The sequence below is a fragment of the Neltuma alba genome, unplaced genomic scaffold, assembly GCF_004799145.2.
Source record: "Neltuma alba isolate B1F8T4 unplaced genomic scaffold, ASM479914v2 tig00004251_pilon, whole genome shotgun sequence".
NCBI classification, from domain to species: domain Eukaryota; kingdom Viridiplantae; phylum Streptophyta; class Magnoliopsida; order Fabales; family Fabaceae; genus Neltuma; species Neltuma alba.
The window spans coordinates 22,951-41,522 of NW_021633620.1; the positions used below are offsets into that span (position 1 = coordinate 22,951).

The 18,572-nt window shown below is 39.2% G+C and overlaps 3 protein-coding genes and 1 pseudogene across 7 annotated transcripts; 2 read left to right on the forward strand and 2 right to left on the reverse strand.

Moving 5' to 3' along the window:
- Positions 1-565: 565 nt before the first annotated feature.
- On the forward strand, positions 566-3,415 carry LOC114744056 (uncharacterized). Its single transcript, XM_028932244.1, has 3 exons — positions 566-948; positions 1,047-1,089; positions 2,904-3,415. The coding sequence occupies exons 1-3, from the start codon at positions 679-681 to the stop codon at positions 3,053-3,055; spliced, it is 465 nt and encodes a 154-aa protein (XP_028788077.1). The 5' UTR covers positions 566-678; the 3' UTR covers positions 3,056-3,415.
- Positions 3,416-3,915: 500 nt separating this feature from the next.
- On the forward strand, positions 3,916-5,599 carry LOC114744055 (mitochondrial import inner membrane translocase subunit TIM10-like). Of its 5 annotated transcripts, none has more exons than XM_028932241.1 (6): positions 3,916-3,934; positions 4,174-4,224; positions 4,549-4,601; positions 4,831-4,869; positions 5,009-5,078; positions 5,303-5,599. In XM_028932241.1, exons 2-6 carry the CDS (start codon positions 4,180-4,182, stop codon positions 5,360-5,362), a joined length of 267 nt encoding a protein of 88 aa, XP_028788074.1. In that variant the 5' UTR covers positions 3,916-3,934; positions 4,174-4,179; the 3' UTR covers positions 5,363-5,599. The 5 variants fall into 5 exon arrangements, with proteins under 5 accessions (XP_028788074.1, XP_028788075.1, XP_028788072.1 ...); XM_028932242.1 differs by lacking the exon at positions 3,916-3,934 and adding an exon at positions 3,942-4,094 and having other exon boundaries at positions 5,009-5,111; XM_028932239.1 differs by lacking the exon at positions 3,916-3,934 and adding an exon at positions 3,942-4,094.
- Positions 5,600-5,801: 202 nt separating this feature from the next.
- On the reverse strand, positions 5,802-10,225 carry LOC114744054 (serine/threonine-protein kinase BSK5-like). The gene is made up of 10 exons (XM_028932238.1): positions 9,862-10,225; positions 9,552-9,763; positions 9,281-9,416; positions 8,786-8,919; positions 8,570-8,675; positions 8,309-8,394; positions 7,914-8,102; positions 7,599-7,763; positions 6,541-6,654; positions 5,802-6,241 (listed from the first exon to the last, which is right to left on the reverse strand). Exons 1-10 carry the CDS (start codon positions 9,941-9,943, stop codon positions 5,999-6,001), a joined length of 1,467 nt encoding a protein of 488 aa, XP_028788071.1. The 5' UTR covers positions 9,944-10,225; the 3' UTR covers positions 5,802-5,998.
- A 4,251-nt stretch (positions 10,226-14,476) lies between these two features.
- LOC114744052 (uncharacterized) lies at positions 14,477-16,603 on the reverse strand (annotated as a pseudogene).
- Between the last annotated feature and the right edge of the window lie 1,969 nt (positions 16,604-18,572).

Below are 18,572 nucleotides of genomic sequence, written 5' to 3' on the forward strand. Positions count from 1 at the left end.
AATTTTTTTAATTTCTCCAAATTAGTCAATTAGGTCTTATATTAAGAACCAAAGATATTACATCTTAAAATTGTTAGTAGTTACTGCTTTAGGAGGAGTATTTAATCATTACAATAGAGCCTAGAGATTGCAAACCTTTTTAATAAGGAATCCTAGTAAAAGGGGGCAAAAATTGCAAAGTGATTGCTAAGGATTACGTGACAACGCAAGGTGTTAGTCCTTGATCTTGGTGTACCTATTGGTGGCAATTAAAGGATTGGAAGCTGGAGATTTTCAAGAAAAATATTTTAAAAGAAAAGGTTTGGGAGTCACATGAAAATGCTTCTTTAATAATTATTTGCTAAGGATATGGTCATACTATTTTTTAATTCAAATGAAACACGTCTGATCAAATTTACAACTTTTTTCGTTATAGGAGATTTTTTGTGCCAATAAGCTATAGGACTATTGGTGATGTGATCCTAAATTTTTCTTTTGTGGTCCTACGTTGTGCTTTGCAGCATGCAAAGCGGCCCGTTTCAGTTGCGTTTAAAACGCCGGCGTTTAGTTCTCACACCTGGTGCGTAGGCATCCACGCACGGAATCCAAATCCGGGAAAGTAAGAAGTGAGTTTGGGCAGCAGCCGCCGAAGGGAGGAGAGGAGTGATCTCAGCTTGGCAGGGAAGCGAAGGCACCAGAATGGGGACTGCTCTTGCTAGGACACCCCAATCTCTTCGAAACTCTCATTTCGTCAGATTCTCATTCAGCCTCTTCAGAAACTTGACCTCTGCTTCGTCTTCGGCTTCTTCTGCTTCTCAGAACCCTACATCCTCCAAGAAATCCAAGAAAAGAAAGAAGAACTTTTTCGAGGTCGCTCAGTTCTTGCCTAGCTGGGGAATCGGATACCACATGGCCAAGACTCACTGGACTGACGTCTCTTACGAAATCACCAAAATCAATCTCTACAAGGTCTTTTTCTCCCTTTGAACTTTACCCTTCTCCACCAAATGCACCTTTGCATTGTTTTGTTCAGTGGCTTACATTATATGTCTCTACCGCTTTTGCAGGATGGAAGGCATGGCAAGGCATGGGGCGTAGTTCATAAAAATGGTCAGTCCTAAGTTTCCTACCAGCACTTTATTCAAATAATTGTTGGTCCCCACCCCCTCTTTCGCTATTGTCATCTTAGTTTTGCCTATCATACTGGTAAAACGATTATCTCTGCCAGTACATAAGTGGATCCTGACAATCGTTGAAGTCAGTAATTATATGCTGCACTACCATCCTTCAATGGGACTATAGGTCAAGATAGGGGTGAGCAACAAACCCATTACCCGCTAGCCCGCCCATAACCCATGAATTTTTTGCCCATTAAACGGGTTGGGTTATGGGCGGGGTAGCCCATTAAACGGGTTGGGTTATGGGCAAGGTATTGGGCTGCCCATACCCGCCCATTTAAGTTTTAAGTTTTTTAAAATATTTTTATTTTTCATTTAATTGATGATATTGTTTCTCATTCATATTTTATCAAACCTTCATACTTGTCTAAGTTTTTATTTTATCCTTTAGGTAAAAGTTGGAACTTTCAAAGTTTATGAGACTTTATGATTGGTGACTATTTTTATGATTTTATCAGACTTTAATTGTTTGCGAATCTAAGTGAGGTTGTGTGATTGAATATGGTTAATGTTATTTCATATTTGATTTGCTATTTGGCATGTAAAATTTATTGACAGCTTCATAAAGTTATATATATAAAATAATTATACTGAAAAAAAAATTAAAAAAATAAATGGGTTACCCCATAACCCGGTCAGCCCAAACGGGCTGCCCCGTAGCCCATTTAATATGGGCTAAATGGGCTACTACCGGGTTATGGGTTAGCCCATACCCATTTATGAATAAATGGGCGGGCTATGGGCTAACCTTCGGGTTAGCCCAGCCCGCCCATTGCTCAGCCCTAGGTCAAGATCGCCTTTCTGATGGATGAATTGTCCCATTGTCAGTGATTATGGCTCTGCAACCTCATTTTCTCAGAGATATTGTTAGGGCTGGGGAGTTTTCCATCTCTCGTGTTCAAGAATTTAATCGCATTTGTATAATGTGTCTCGTAACTTTTTGTTCCTTATATAATCTTTCTTGCTACATGGTAGTATTTACAGTTCGTACCATTAGCAATGTCTCTCAATCTCTTTAGTGCAATCTATAAACCACAGAGAAATAACTGAATGGATGATGAGTATATAACTTTTGAACTCCTTTTGGCTAATATTACATTCGTTACTAATGCTGTTTCATTCTCCCCTGGGAAGCTTTATATTCATCCAGACTTAATCGGTTGAATTGATGCTTAGTTGAGTTTATTTCTGTTGCTTATGGGTTTGACTTTGAGTAAGGTGCTAGTTCAAGTTATTTTCTTCTTTAATTTTTTTGATAAAAAGTCAAAGTTATTTTTCTACCATAAAGTATATTACGTGAATGCTGAAGGAAAAGATGGCCAGAGTTATGTCTGGTTATTCTACCTTAAAAAGAATATTTTGTATAATTTTTTTTTGGGGGGGGGGGAAGCGATGCACTTGGCTATTCAATGATCGCATTGCATTGAAGCAGGCGTGTTTTCATACAAGCGTGTTCACTTTAGTATTCAATTTCTGAAATCTTCGGCAGAATAACGAAGTGGTTAGTGTAAAGACATTTTGATTGTGATGTGCTTCTTGCTAGATAATGTCATCTTGTTTGAGAAAACTCCCGAGGTGTATTTTTGTGACTCTTTTGAAAAAATAAAATCGTTAAACTAGATCAAGAGCATCTTATCACAGGTCTCGCTCTGAAGACATAACTTTGTGATGGAAACATTCCTATGTGCGAACTTAGTTGATTGTCCGTGTTATTCAGCTTTTCTTATTCGTTACAACATATTGCAGGCTTGCCTGCGGCAGACTCGCCAAAGAAGATTAGTGGAGTTCACAAACGATGCTGGAGATACATTAAAAATGTAGTAAAATCATCGGAAAGCTGTCCAAACTCAACCGGTTCAGCAGACAATGGCCAGAAAGTTGAAACCCTAGCAAGCTGATATATTCCTTTTGCTTTACAGACTACAGCTGGGGGCATTCCTTGAATCTGCGACAATGCTTGATATTATGCATAACATGTTTAGGCATTTTATGACCTCTTGGTATCACAAAAATTTTCATTGGCTTAGTGGTGTATTGTGACGAACACAATGCAGTCAGTGCGTATGAATCTACCGAGATATGAAATTGAAGTTGTTCCTATCAATTCCATTTCGGTTCTGGGAGGTTGATATGTTTCCCAAATATTTCTCGGGGATATCAAAACGAAAAGGAATGCAGAATATTGGGCTTCAAAATTAGGCCCATGCATTTTTTTATCCTCGTACAGCTCAAAACTATATGAACTTTTTTAAAATAAATGACGTCTTATCGCCCTCGAGAATTTTGCGGCCGAAAAGAGAGTTTTGGACACTTGGCCCACTAATCCTTGGCCTGGGAGTATTTCAATTTGTTTGAAAAATAATGTGAAATTAGACCAGCAATTCAATGTCTTTGATGAAAAGCAATTCGAAAAATATTAAAAAAGACGATGGTCTCAAGGCCCAGTTGATTAAGAACCCTTGCGGCCCATTACATAAACGGCCAACCCAACAACGGGTCGTTTAAAATCAGGGTCAAAATGACCAGTCACTTTGGCATAATCTCTACGGACCCCACAACCCCTGCCCCGCAGAATGACACAGGTCATCATTTGAAGTGTCCTTTAGCTGAGGCCGAAGTGGTCTGCTAAGCGATGCGTAGCTACGTAAAATGTGTTTATTAGTGATTTTTAAATGCTAATCCAAGCATCGAATCACTGGGTTTTTGTGACACTTAGTTCATTTTAACATCGGATCTCGTCCGTTTACTGGTTAAGTGGTTATGTTACCATCTGCACTGTAATTTACTCCTTAACCCTTTGTGAATCTCTAGGGTTTTGGCGCACTTCATTTTGACCTCTGCTATCAAATTTGGGGACCCTGGACACTAGTTCTGTTAGATCCAACTCGTTCTCGAATTTCAGGCCTTTGTTTCTTATTTCGGCGTGTTCGCGTGCAAGTACTCGAAATTTCCTTTGGTCTTGCTCTACCCTTCATTCTTATCCACTGAATTTGTCTGATTTCTTGTTAATTTTTAGGGTGCGATGGCTGCCAACAACAACATGCCTTCGACTTTGGATAAAGAACAGGCAGGTCCCCCCCCCCCCCCTTAAAACATTTTGTTGGTTTTTCCGATAGAGGAAAGAATTCCAGTGCTCCTTCCTATTCTGGTTAGCATTTTTTGTTGCCCTCATTCATAATTTGAAGTCATGTCGACAATGTGATCATTAATTATTATTTTCCTCTCTCAAGGGAATTAATAGATGTTTACGGAATCTTCTTTGTGTCTGTGGGTACAGTCTGTTGGTTTATTTGGCGCCATAGCATTTCAGATTAAAGTTTTGTTTAGCCTGGTTAATTTGTTCGATATGTTTTGCATGTACTTGAATATGTTGTATATGATATTGATGCAGATATTTGGAATGGCCGAAAAGGAGATGGAATATAGAGTTGAATTATTTAATAAGTAGGTTTCCTGCTCTATGAAACTCGGTTTTCCGCAAATTTCTGTCGCATTTTTTTCTTTAGATTAAATAAATTATCCTTCAAGGGTTTGTGGAAACCAGATTACTCATTTGTAACGGTTCTCAATTACACGAGGCGGACGTGGGCTTTTTTTCCTATGGTTAATCATTTGTTTGCTTCAGTTGCATAATTTTTCCTATGGTTAATCATGTGTTGTTTTTCCTGAGCAGGTTGACCGGTACTTGTTTCAGCAAGTGTGTTGAAAACAAGTAAGATAACTCGTAATTGAAACATCATGATCATAATGTGTCCTTAAAAGGAATTGTCATCTGCATTCTGCAGCAGCATTCTAAGGATAATGGTCTAAACTCTAATGATCTATAATGGTTTATCACTTTATCTTAATAGGTACAAGGAGTCTGAGCTAAACATGGGTGAGAATAGTTGCATTGACCGCTGTGTTTCAAAATACTGGCATGTAAGATGCTCCCTGTCTCCTTTCGGATTTTAGGTTGCTTTACCCATTAGTTATTCATTTTCCCCAGTCTTCTAATGCTGGTGATGTTGTTTATATCCAAGGATAGTTCCTCGTGTTTGAGAATGCAATCCTAGTTGTGCTGTAATTGAAATTTCTCATTGTCCAAATTCCACTGGCATTGCATTTTGTTTAATACATTTATATATAAATCTGTTGCTGGTCAGGTGACTAATCTGGTTGGTCAGCTGCTTGGTTCTGGACCTTCTGGTAGGCCTCCGATGTGATCAAAGCCGGCTCTGTTATATTCTGCGATTTCTTACGCCTGAGCTGGATCAATCGACTGCCGAATATAGAAATACTGCGGATGGTCTTTATTCTTGTATCTGTCTTATTTTGAAAAGGATCCCTCTTCTGTGATGAATTTGAGATGGTTTAGCTTTGTAAACAATTCACGAGTTTGTATTTAGTTCATTTGATGGATTTTTGGCTTGATATCAGTTAGTCATACATCTTTCTTCCAAGCCTTTGGGTGATCACGAAATCATAGAAATCACGTCAAGTCAGCGGAGGCAAGCAATAATGGACCATTGATTTGCCTTGGTTGCAATTACTGTTTCAAACGTCTGTATCAACTGGCTTATCACTGAACTTGGAATAGAGTTGAAACTGAGGCAAAATAACTTACCTATCAATAATTTGACTGGATCCAGAAAAGGGGTTAGCTTCTGAAGAACATGAGCAATTTGAGATTCAAAGCATTTAAAGAGGGGGAAAAGCACCAATGAAATGATAATTGGCGGAGTCATGAGGGTGTTGCCAATTGTAGAAGCTACCGGAAAGATGCATACATACAATTAATACTTGTAAATTTTCCTTGATAAATAAGGGGAACATGAAGAAAGGAAAACGACTATACACTTTCAATTTTTATGCTTTCTGGTTTCCAGCATTGTGCCATCTTTAAGGCTTTCCTGTGCATCATTGTCCATTCCAAGGCTGAAGAGGGCAGCCGCTTGAAGATAAAAGGCAGTGTGCCACGTGGGTGATACTGACTGGGCTTGCATGGCGTCTCCAAGAGCTTCTTGAGCCATGTCATTCATCAAGTAACATAAGCAGCGCCTGGCATACACAGTTGGCGACACCATAGTCCCTACGTCAATGAACTACACACAAAACATGCACCAACATTTTCTGTTTTAGAACAAGGGGAAATAAAATGTGATCATATCTTAATTCATTAAATCTGATAACTAAACCTACTTTTATAAGACGCATTTTAGTAAATGATGGAAATCAGTTTTCCATGTGATTCAGTATTTCACCAAATTTCATAAACGATAATCTTGTCGAGTTTTTCCTTTTCTTTACTTTTAGTCCATTGTTAACAAAAATTAAAATCCAAAAGTTTCCATCATCTGTGAACATTGACATTTTGACTTCCTTGCATTTCTGGCTATCTTACTTGTGTATAGTAGTCAATGGCCGTAGAGAAGTCTTTGGCACGAAAAGCAGAATCTCCTTGCTTCTTAGAATTCAAAGTTTCTTGTATTTGATTCGTCCACATTTGGAATGAAAGCTGTGATACAGAAAAAAGGATAGAAAACCACTGATGTCACGGAGAAATCGAATGTCAATGGAAATCAAGCTTACAGCAACAAATTTGGGGAAGCACACAGACTTGGATGACAAATGGCAAGTCCTCATGACGAAGAAAGTTGAATCGCATTAAAGTTGTCATGAATAAGATAGTGCTCTTAAACCACATGTCATGGCTATAACCAAAGGAAGGTGATGTTGAACAATTTGTTCATCATATGAAGAAAAAATATCTGGGAATTCATCAAATATTGAAGCTGAGAAGCAATAAAATTGGGTTAAATCACGTGTTTAAGAGTTGGGATGGACAAAATGCCCAAGCCAATACCTATAGGAATTCTGAAGGGTATTTTAACTAAGGGTTCGGATTCAGTTAGTGTTATAACAGCCTCGCCTCAAGAACACCCATAATGTGCGCATGTGTGCACTAATCATCAATATAACATATTAAAATATATCAAAAAGAATAATATATTCAGAAATGCAAAATAAATACCCTACAGATAGCATTATATGGGTTTTAAATAATACTAATGGTGGTTTGAGTCATGTTCCTCTTTTTGTGCATGATTTTTCATATGAACATTTTATGTAAATGAGTCCCAACTCGAGAAACTTGAGGTAAATGGATTAGGTTTAAGGATAAAAGAATTCATTGGGGATGGGGAGTATTTTACCCATTAAATATGGTCCAAAGATGGAGACTATAGTATTCTACCCATGATCATCCCCATAAAAGAAGCACATAAAAAGTACAGTACGTAAAAATGAGTCACAAGTAGTACATTTGGCACCAAGAACACTTTTTGTTAGTGTAGCCAAAGAAGCAATCATTAACAAGGGAAAAGAAAAGAAAAGCCACTCACAGCATTCTCGTGATAGAATTATACCAAAGGAACAGAAATCATGGAAACCACTGACTACCTCATTTGCAACATCTTCATCATCCTTGTACCCAACCTTTTCCAAAATTTCATGTATTGCAGTGAGGTCTCTTCTATAACAAGCTTCGCCAAAAGGTGTCAATGAAACCGTTTCCCTTGTTGATGCAATCCCATCTGGTATACCCATCAAAACTTTTGATGGTACCTGGTAAATAGCACATGATGTAAACCATATGCATTTCCCATACGTCCACTGGCATCACTATCGTGCGCAGGTCTATATAGTAAACCTAAACATTGAATCACTTGCAATAGAACTTGAGACTGCAAAACAAGGGAAGAAGGAAACGCTTACAGAAGTTTCTTTCTGAAGAGGAGCTAGAGCAGTTACAAGTGACTTGGCATTAGGCCTCTCGCGAGGTTCATACTGTAAACAACGTGAAGCTAATCTCACTAGTTCAGTTCCATCATCACTTGAAAAATGGCCTTCCAAACATGAATCAATGAGCGGCAAAAAGTTTTTCCCTCGTATAAGATCAAGTGCCTGCATGTAAATGGATTATGTCCCCTAGTTTGGATATAAGCATTTTAACAGTAAGCTCCAATCATATACCAAATCCGACAACATATGTTGAATGAGCCACATCCATGTAATTGCAAATCCAGTAAAATTCAATCGCAGGTATGTCAAAACTAAGCAAAGAACCACATTGTATCAAAAAGAAAAGAAAATAGAAGAAGCAAGCATACATGACTTGGTGGAATATGTTTGCCACTGAGAAGATCAAGCAAAAGGGTGCCAAAACTGTATATAACACTTTCTGGGGTAATCCTTCCTGCCAAATTCAAACATATGTTTAGCTCAGTTAAATAATTATAGTCAGAATGCCTGCAAAAATTTCAATGGGCACTCCCATTATCCCCAACTAGGAATTACAAGCCCAAATGCTTAGACACCTCAAGATGACAGAGTACAAGATCAGCTATAAGCTTTTCTTTGTCAGTTATTACCTGTCCTCAAGTACTCTGGAGGGGTGAAGGCTAAGTTTGTACTATAACTCTTGCCATCTCTGCTGTTCTTCATGAGTCCAAAACAGGAGAGTCTGGGGTTGCCGTCCTGTCCACCATTGATCCCAGGTAAGAAATAGTTGACAAAACACAATGATTTAAACGATCAAGATTTTTTTAAAAAAAAAAAAAGAAAGAAAGAAAAAGAAACTTAATTACCTGATCAAACAGAATTCTATAAGCATTAAGATCGTGGTACAATGCCCTTCCTCTGCTACTGCAGTATTCCAAAGCTTGTGCTAAGTAAAAGGCCACTCTCAATCTCATTGCCCATTTCATGGGCTGGGTCTCCCCTGTCAGAGTAGTTCATTCAAATTACAAATTATGGATTTTCATCAGCGAGAATACCTAAGAAACGAAGCCAACTAGAAAGGAATAAAGGGAAGACGAAGATTACTTAAATTGGTTTCTCTCTTTGCTTCTTAAAGAAAATGCTTTATGTTAGCCAATCATTATCTCAATGCTTAACTATCTTACTAATAACTTGCATTACCTAGTTAATTATTGTTAGATTGGACTTCTCCCTACAACTGGCTTCTGATGAGCAATAATAGCAACCAATAAAACTAAATCAGCAAGCCACCTTGCATTCTAAACAACTACAAGAGAAGAGCAACTTAAGTGATGAATATGAAATAAATAATTAAAAATTACAATGAAAAAGGTGTTTGGAGAGAGTTTCATTGGGCATAAACTCAGCAACAAGCAGTCTCTCTTCCCCTTCGCAGCAACACCCAATCAAGTTGGCTAATCGCTCATTCCGCAGCTGCCCCACTGCTCGTGCTTCCTCCTGCAAGATAGACCAGCCACAGCAAACATAAATTTCCACTCGCAAAGATGGGTAGCACCATTCATATACATGCATGGTCCACCATAAGAGAAGTTCTAAACCATAAAAACATGGGTGGAAGCAGAAGGCACGAACCAGGAATTGTCGAGAATCAGGCCAAGCCGACCGGTTGAAGCGCTTCACAGCAACCCACCCGTCATCTTCAAGCTTTCCTTTATAGACAACATTGGGAGCTTTTTCGCCGTGCTCTGACACAATGTTATCGGGTGAAAATCCTAAAGTGGCACTTCTCAGCTGATCCAAGCTATATTCTATGATTCCAGGCTTCTCATTCTTGTTCCCATCATCTGCACCCCAGTTCGAAATTTCAGTGAAAGGAAAAGAGGTAAAACCAGTTAGCATTTTTGGTTTTTCCCCCAGAGAATGAACAGTGAGAAAACCTCACCATTGTCAGACAAATCATGAAGATTGGATTTGATATTAGAGGACCACCAGCATAGTGAGAATTTCGAGCAGCGACCTCCCATTGGTGAATATGCAATTCCTCAAAAACTTCGTGGAGGAGACTAGAGTGTGGAGACGAATAGGGATAAGGCGGAAATGATGAAGAGAAGGGAAGTGAACAACTAGGAACCTCGGGTATACTTGGGGGAAGAGAAAGTAGACGAGAAAGAATCCTCCTTTGAGATCCAAGGGTTTGTGCCTAAACTTAAGAATCACTCCCAGCACACCACCTCTTCATCATTCCCTTTTCTTCCAGCTTTCCTTCTCTCCTGTAGCCTGCACTGAGTTCTCTACTACTCTCTACTATATCTATTATTTTGAGAAAATATATATTCATTAATTATTTGATATTGAACTGTGTGTGTTTTTAATTCCTTCTTTTATTTTCGGCCTGATAAGCTTCCCCAAGACATCCCATCCCATTCCCACGCTTGCCTCTGAGCCCACCACTGACAACATATGCCACGAGGTGGAAGCGGTGTTGACAATCTGGCTCTCCCTGGCTTTTATTGCTATTTCTCCTCCCTAATTGTCTATTCTGTGGATCAATTGGCCCGCGAACATGGCATGTGGAGAGTTCAAATTGTCGAAATATCTTTACTTTTTTAATTTTTAAAACTACATATAAAAATTAGTGTGAATATATTAAAAAAAAAAATACTCCGCCTCAATTCTGTGAGATGTTTTATAGCACTTTCTGGTGTTTCTATTTGTGAGATGTTTTACCAAATTTATTCTGTAAAATACTTTTTTAAAAGGTCCTACATTTGAGTGCTAAAAAAAAAAAAAGGTCCCACATTTGGGTAATTAATTATCTTATTACCTAAAATACTTCAAAATCACTTACATGAACTAATTTCTTGTCTTCCAAAAAAAACAAAACAAGGTGTGTACTAAATCGATCAACTAGAAATTACAGAACTAGATTGTAATAACTGAGAACACTTGACACTTTAATTTATGAGATCAAGCTAAACTAAAAATTAGATTGTAATAATTGAGAACACTTGACACTTTAATTTATGAGACCAAGCTAAACTAAAAATCAGCTGACTGACCGTAAGCCTGTAACATTTCTATCATCTCTTTGAGCGGTTTATAATCATACTACTCCCGATCTTTAATATAAGAGTTAATTGATTGATTTGAGTAGATTAAAAAAACTAACTAAGTTAGTTATTTGTAATAAATAGGTGTTGTCTTTCCTAAAATATCCTTTCTAATCAAGTATATTCGCTAGAATTATTATTATTACAAGAACTACTTTAGAAAAAAATAGATAAATATGAGAGACGAAGTGAACTGAAGTCTTATAATTGGGACCAAGGTAAAAACCAAACAAACTACTCGTCTGGTTCTAAATATAAGACTCTAATTTATACTATAAAAATAGTTTTATATTTAGGATCAGAGAAAATATTATATTGAGTAGCAGAGGGAGTATATCAGGTCTAAAATTGATGGGGAAGGACACCCACCAGCAACACCTGTTCATTTATTGATGGAAGAAAGAATAATGATAAGGTGGAAGGTGCTAATGGGGTGGTTAATTTTACAGGTATGGGATGAAGTGAATGAATTGGAATCAGGGGTGAGCTTAAAAGCATGATGAACACCAACTTGAGAAGATCCAAAGATGAAAATGAGATATCGGGTGGACCAATTATGAGGGGGGGGGGGGGGAACAAATAATGCACATCTTTTTTAGGGATCTATGTGGTGTCACGGCCAAGCCTTTCTTCATCACAGCCTTTTTTTAAAAGCCTCACTCACCTGGTGGTGGTCCTATTTCCCCCAATCATTCACACACGTCTTCTTATTCTGCGATTTAAGTTACAATACAAACCCCATCCATCCCACGTCCCTGACCCTTATTTCTCTTATTTATCACTATATCCAACCAAAAATATAAAAAGACAACAGTCTGTAGATTTGTTACTAATTAAAATTGGCCCAAGATTTGAGCAGACACTCCGGATACTGGCGGGGATCTGCCACCCAAATCTCCAACACGACTCAATCACCCATCTCAATATGTACCCTTTTCTCGCATCATTTGATTCTTCAACTTTACACATTCCCAGTTTAGTCTCTGCAAATATACTTGTTTAGTGTCGTCTGAAAGACGGAAAAAGGCCTTGTTCAGCGACTGCAAAGGTCAGAGAGATATGATATATCGACAAACTCGTATTAATAATTAGTAAAGTTTCATAAAAGGGCTAGAAGAGGAGCGGCTGATGAGGGAGAGTGGGGGAAAAGGAAACAACATTGTGAGAAGCGGAGGCAGGGGAGCAGAGGAGCTTTGAGTGTTGAAGATGAGAGTACGGAGTGGGGAAAATTTATGGTATCAGTGAAAAAGGGACCTTTTTTCCTTGGGAAAGCAACCCATGGAAAGTCCCTCGTGTTACAACTACTTTTCCCATTTCATCCTTCTCAACTCATATCCCTTCGTACTCGCAGAGAATGTTAACGAAAAATAACTTCTTAAAAAATAACAATTCAGGAATCAGGACCAAAAAAATTAACGTCACATCAAAAATTTTCATTTTTAAAATTTTTTTAAAAAAACTAATTTTTTTTCAAGATGGGAGTATTAAAAACTGTAGCGTGATACATTTTTGGTTTGAGATTACTTGCGTACTAATCGAAATCTTAACTGTCATTCTGGAAAAGGCTTATTAGAGTAGAGCAGCCGCACCGTTGGTAATTAATAATTAATAATTAGCCTCGTGGTAACATCAATTGGCTCAAGTGGGCATCACGTGCCTTCATCCTCCGCTCACCTGCAATTAATGAAGTTAACAAAGAAAAGCCCAACACCCTACCAATCCTGCATAGAGGACGTGTTACGTTAAAAGAGGAAGAAAGAAACGAGACATTGGGGTTGTTTCATCACAAGGTGGGAATACACTTGTACTGCTGTGAAGATAATAGAAAAGAATTCACTCGTAGTAGTCAGTAAGCTTTGTGCGCTTTGTGCGGCTTTTTATCCCAGTGCGAGCTCATTGGATCCAGGTAAAGAGTGTGCTGGATTTGCCTTTTATTTTCCCTTTTTGCTATTTTTCTCCTCAATAAGTGTTTAGTCTGATTAGTATTATATTATGCATAGGCATAGGGGTTGCATGGATTACACAAGAACGCTGGTTTTCACTTTCTTCTAGATTCGTTGACCCTGAGTCTGTATATTTGTAAATATTAAAAGACAAAAATGCCGTAAATTTAAATTGGAAACACATCGCTTGAACTTAATAAATGCCAATCCTCTTAGCGCAGCTTTGTTCACCCTGAACTATAATGTGAGTTTATATGATAGAGAGCATTAAACTCAATGCAGCATGGTGTATTCTTTTCTCCTTCTTGGCATGTAAATAGGGTGTTTCTATTAAAATAGTGGTGAAGATGGCCGTAAATATATGCTCCCTCTCTTCTATTTCATCAAAGAAAACAGTGGTAAAAAGTTGTGATCTAAGACCTGCTTTCACTTCTCGATATGGCCCACTGGGTCCATTCTAGGATAAATTGTTGTTTTTTTTCCCGGTCTGACAGTAAAAATGTGTTGTCAGTTGTCTGAGGCATGGCTCGCCTCCAAACTTGAATAAAGGATACCTAAAATATTCAAACTCCATGAATTCTCCTGAAATGCAATCGTTTACCTTAGACCTGGATAAGATTTTTCAAGGCATGGGTTTTGTTCGTTGAGACTGACATATTCGCTTCTCCTGAACTCCTCGTCTTCGTCTCTCGCGCTCTCTCCCACCGCCCCACAGCCACACTTACCGAGAGGGAGGGAGGGAGGGACGGAGTCAATTCGACTCATTAAAACGAAGAAAAAAGATCTCATTATTTTGAACTATATAACTATCAATGGTTATTTATAATATTTGATACTTTACCCTGATTTTATACAAATAGGACCATTTTAATATTTTTCGGCTAGACATATGCCTAAAAGTACAACACTATTCTGGGTAGGGAGACCTTAACGAGGGGGAACCTGACCGAAGGGCACAGATGATATGAACTTCGCACATCATGAGCCTTGCGCGGACGTATCAATGGTAACGAGCGCGAAAACATCAGGAAATGATTTTTTTTTTTTTTAAATTTATTGGTCCAATACATAAACAAATCAGAAACTGACCAGAAGTCAATACACAATAAAACCATACTATTCACACTTTAGTTAATTGATAATCACTGTTTCTCATGTTGAATACTAACGTTTCTTCTGCTGTAAAAACAACCAAAAAAAAAAAAGGAAGAGGGAGAGAAGGAAGGAAAAGTAAGAAGTACATCGATCTCGCTGCCCCCAACTCATAATTCTACCTTGTAATGGACTTCTGAGAAACTTAACTCTACGCATCATACATGAGTAAAATATACGTGATCCATGCGGGGTGGGCATGCCTAATTACAGATACTGCATAAAATTGCAAGGAGACCGGAGACGCATCTTCACTTCTATACGCTCATACTAATTTAGACCCTGCCAACCGGTGAAAGCGGTGGATACGAGATATAACTTGCAGGAATATCCTCCAATTTCCGCAAAACCTTTATCCCATCATTTGCATTGATAGGGTTTCTCTCGGAGTTTTTCCTTCGACATAATTTCTTGATCCAGAAAGCTCATATGGCATCTTACTGTCTACTAACGCGATGCAGATGGAGAATGCTTGCAAGAGCGAGAGAGACGAGTCAAAAGAAACTGAATATATTCCATGATTTAAGGGAGTCAAACTGAAAGCAGGCACGTGGTCTTGTCCATTCACCTGCTGGGTAGCAATGGAAGTTAAAAGACCATTAAGAAAATTATTACAGGACAATGTGAGAGAATCACATTAACTTAAGCTCAAGAATTACCTGGAGGAATAGCTCAAACTGTTCTGCAAAATAAGCTTTGGAGGGTTTTGAACTTTTACAAGCTTCATTTTCGTTTTCAAGGATTTTCAGTTTGCAGCCCAAGTCCCACCCACCGCAATCACATGATCCACCTGATTTCCAGCGTTCAATCAGGGACGAAGGTCCACCTCTACTCGGAAGACTATGAACCCCACTTGGAAGCACAACCGTTGCATGGACAAGTTGACTATCATGTGGCAACTTCCCTGATGTAAATTGTTGATGAAACTGACAGTTTTTGGTATTTTGAGAACAATGGCAGCAAGCTCATGGTTTGGCTGATAATCAGAGGCCTCACCATTCTGCTTCAGTTCAACAGAAAACAATACGAACTGTTTCACAGTGGAGAAGTCCACACAATTCCGACCAGTTAAATCACACAAGTGAGAATTGGAAACCTTCATTTGGGCAACAACTTGGTGAATATAATTTGGGCCTTTGCTTTTGCCCGCTTGATTCATCCAATTACCATTCTTCTTCTTAACTTCCTTGAAGGAAAAAAAAGTATAGATACAGCAGCAGTCATCTTTCCCTGAGGCACTTAAAGTCTTAACTTTAGCTACAAGAACATTGTTGTCATTGTCAACTGCAAATGTAAACAAGGGTTGACCGTTTTTCACTGCAATTCTTAGAAGAGCTCGAGATGTCGAAGATACATGCTTCTTTTCATTATAAGAATCACAGGTATTAATAGAGCTACAACTGACCCTACGGTCCCTGTCCAAATCTTTCCCTAACTGCAGATGGGGATAGGCAACATTAGCGTTATTTATCAACCCCGGATCTTTCTGAGATAACTCCAGGGAGTGACGGCAGTTGGCTTCCTTTGGCTTCAATATTGGATCCAGTAACCTCCTCAATGGGCTTGTCCTGCTTCTGCCAGCATTAATGGAATTATTTCTGCCTGAAACGCATGAGCTAGCAGAAACTCTCGCAGTTTCAGAACTAGATCTAACAGCAGCCATAGAGCTCTTATGTGGTACGTGTAAACTCTCATTGCAGTTGGAACCTTTGTTTCTATAACCCATGCTGATGCCAAATCGATCAAATGGGGAATAGCTTCTTGACTTTTCAGACTTAACTTTCCGGCCTAGTCCCTGAGAAGGTCCATCTGCAGATGAAATTGTAGCTCCTGCTTGTTTCCTTTCTTCACCTTGGCTTTTCCCAATTACACCTTGCTCGACAGTTTTTAAATTTGGCTCTTGCAAAGTCTCCATTCTTTTCTCCAATTTACTGTCTCGAGCGCCCTTTTCAATCTTTGCACACAGTGCTCCCTCACATTTTTCGTCACTTGGCAAGATTTCACTCCCCGTACTAATGTTTGGACGCAAATCCTTTTGGCCGCATGCTTTCAGGCTGCCAACATGAAGGTTTGGGGAAAGATAGTCATCTGCTCCGACTAATTTGCTCTGAGCATTAATGTTACCAAGGCTACCTCTAAGATTATGACGACTTCCAACATTTTCTCCTGAGGTCTTGTCACCGAGGGAGTGGTCTTGCAGGGTAGATGACTTGAAGTAAGACTGAAGTGATGGGCGACTTAATCTTTGACGAGAAGCAGACCGACTACGACCAGTGCTGGAATGACCAGAGAATCCTTCTGCTGGGACAGAAGAGGATGTATTGCTGTTACTGGTGGATGTTGAAGCCCTATTACCTTTCTGGGGTTGTTTATGCCTATGTTGCCATTGTTCTAGACGGGACCAATCAAGGACCCCAACATTTAAGACTTTCTCATGAATATTTTCCCTCTCTCCAGATAAACCTGGCAAATTAGACATGTGCTTGACAAGCTCATCGTCTTCACCTGCTCCACTGAAATATACTTGCTTTTGCTGATTCCTGGAATATTTAAAGAGCAGTTTTCCACAGTTTGGAGATCAGCATATGGCAAAGCATTTTTTCTGGTTTGGACTTGTCATACAGCTTTCTGCTCATGCTGATTGTTGATTTCCTCGAGTTTCTCTTGAGATCTAACGGCTATTCCATGGGCTGCATAGATATTCAAGGCTACAGCTCTGAAAAGGTCTACCACCTTATTTTTGAAAGAGGCTGCAATCAGGAAAACTCCTGCTTGCAGGCAGGACTGAATTACATTTAGAAAAACAAACTAAATGAATAATTGCTTGTGTAGAAAGAACAATAACAGTTCGGAAAACCTTTCAAAACTAAATGAATTAGTGCGTCCTATAACTTCTGCTAATCAGCGTGTAAGCCAAATGCAAAGCTAACAATCCGTACATAAATTGCAGGAAGATAGGCTTAGCGGTATCAAACAACAAAACAAAAGACATTTTTCAGCCAACAGCGCCAGCCCCCAATCCCTGGCATAATTGAATGATAACTGTTAAGGTTGTAGCTAAAATGTTGTTATATACGGCACTACATTATCATTTGACTTTCATCGACTCCGAATTGGATAGCATGTCAATGAGACGGCTTACACAGCTCAAGAGTATAAAAAGCAGGGGTGCTGTACAGCAGATTGCAGAAGAAATGAAATATGACGCGATGAGTGAATGAGATCTCTAGAGCAATGAAGATGACCGACTTAGAATTTTAAATCATATGCGCGGAAACAATGGGTGATGTCAAGAATGTTAGATAAGCAAGTTGGCAGGGACACAAAACTGGAAGTGGTCCATGCAAAACTGCTTTGAATGTGTAAAAGATAAGGTGTAAGGAACCGTCTTGATCCGAATCAAAATCTTTTCCCCCAACTAAGGAAAGGGACAAAAATACCCAGCTACTCAAAAGCAATAGCTCCCCCGTCAGTCGTCATTCAAATTACTGAACAAGAGGGCCTTATTTCGTTTCGACCCTCACAAGAAACGATAAAATGAATTTACTGAGAGGAGGAATTTTTAAGAACATTCTCCTTGTTTACCGACTACCAAATACTAACAGGAGCAGGGGTGGAAAGGATACAATTCTAAAGAAAAGAGAATCTTAGTCCCTCCATCCAGCCCGGCTGCCAAATCCGGGTCAAACATAAAAGCGCTGAGAAGGGAAATTTTGTAGAACCTGGGACCAAAAGCTAAGATTCTAAACATATTCTTGAAAAAAAAGAAATGTAGAAAGAAAACAGGAAATGCGTACCAGATAGCAGGAAGCAAAATTGCATAAGCGGGAGAAGAGCAACAACTGAAGAAGGTCTGGCTTGGATACGAAGCAAAACGAGTGTCGGTGCCCCACCAGCAATAGAAAAAGGAAGACGGAAGGGGAGGAGGATAAATAATTAATGGCCTCGAAAACCAATTGCCTGAATTTTGGACTGCAAGGCCTGACAGAAATATATGGGGGGAAAAGAGGACGCGAGCTGCAGGTGCGCACAAACTACAAAGAGAGATAGATGCAGAAGCCGCGTGTGTTTCTGGGGTGAGGTGGGAAGTAAGGTAGAGCTAATTTGCTCGGTTGCTCCAAAAACTAGCAGTTCAGAGGGGAGAGAGAGGAGAGATGATGGGAGCCTATCATTTTCATCGGACGGCCCCAGAGAAAGAGGGGGGAAAATAACAAAGTAGGAAAAGGGATGGTGACATCTAATTGGAGGCCCACATGAATCGGTATTTTATTGGCTTTTTGTTTTGTGATTACCCTACTAGTCTCGTAAGAGACGTTTGATGAAGAGGGTGGACCCCCTCGAGTTGATGACCCGATCGGTCTTCTTGTCGTTTTCTGCTCTGCTGTCTGCTAACGCTCCCCGTCCCCATTAATTGGCAGCTCCATCTGGATCGATCATACTTGCAGTCT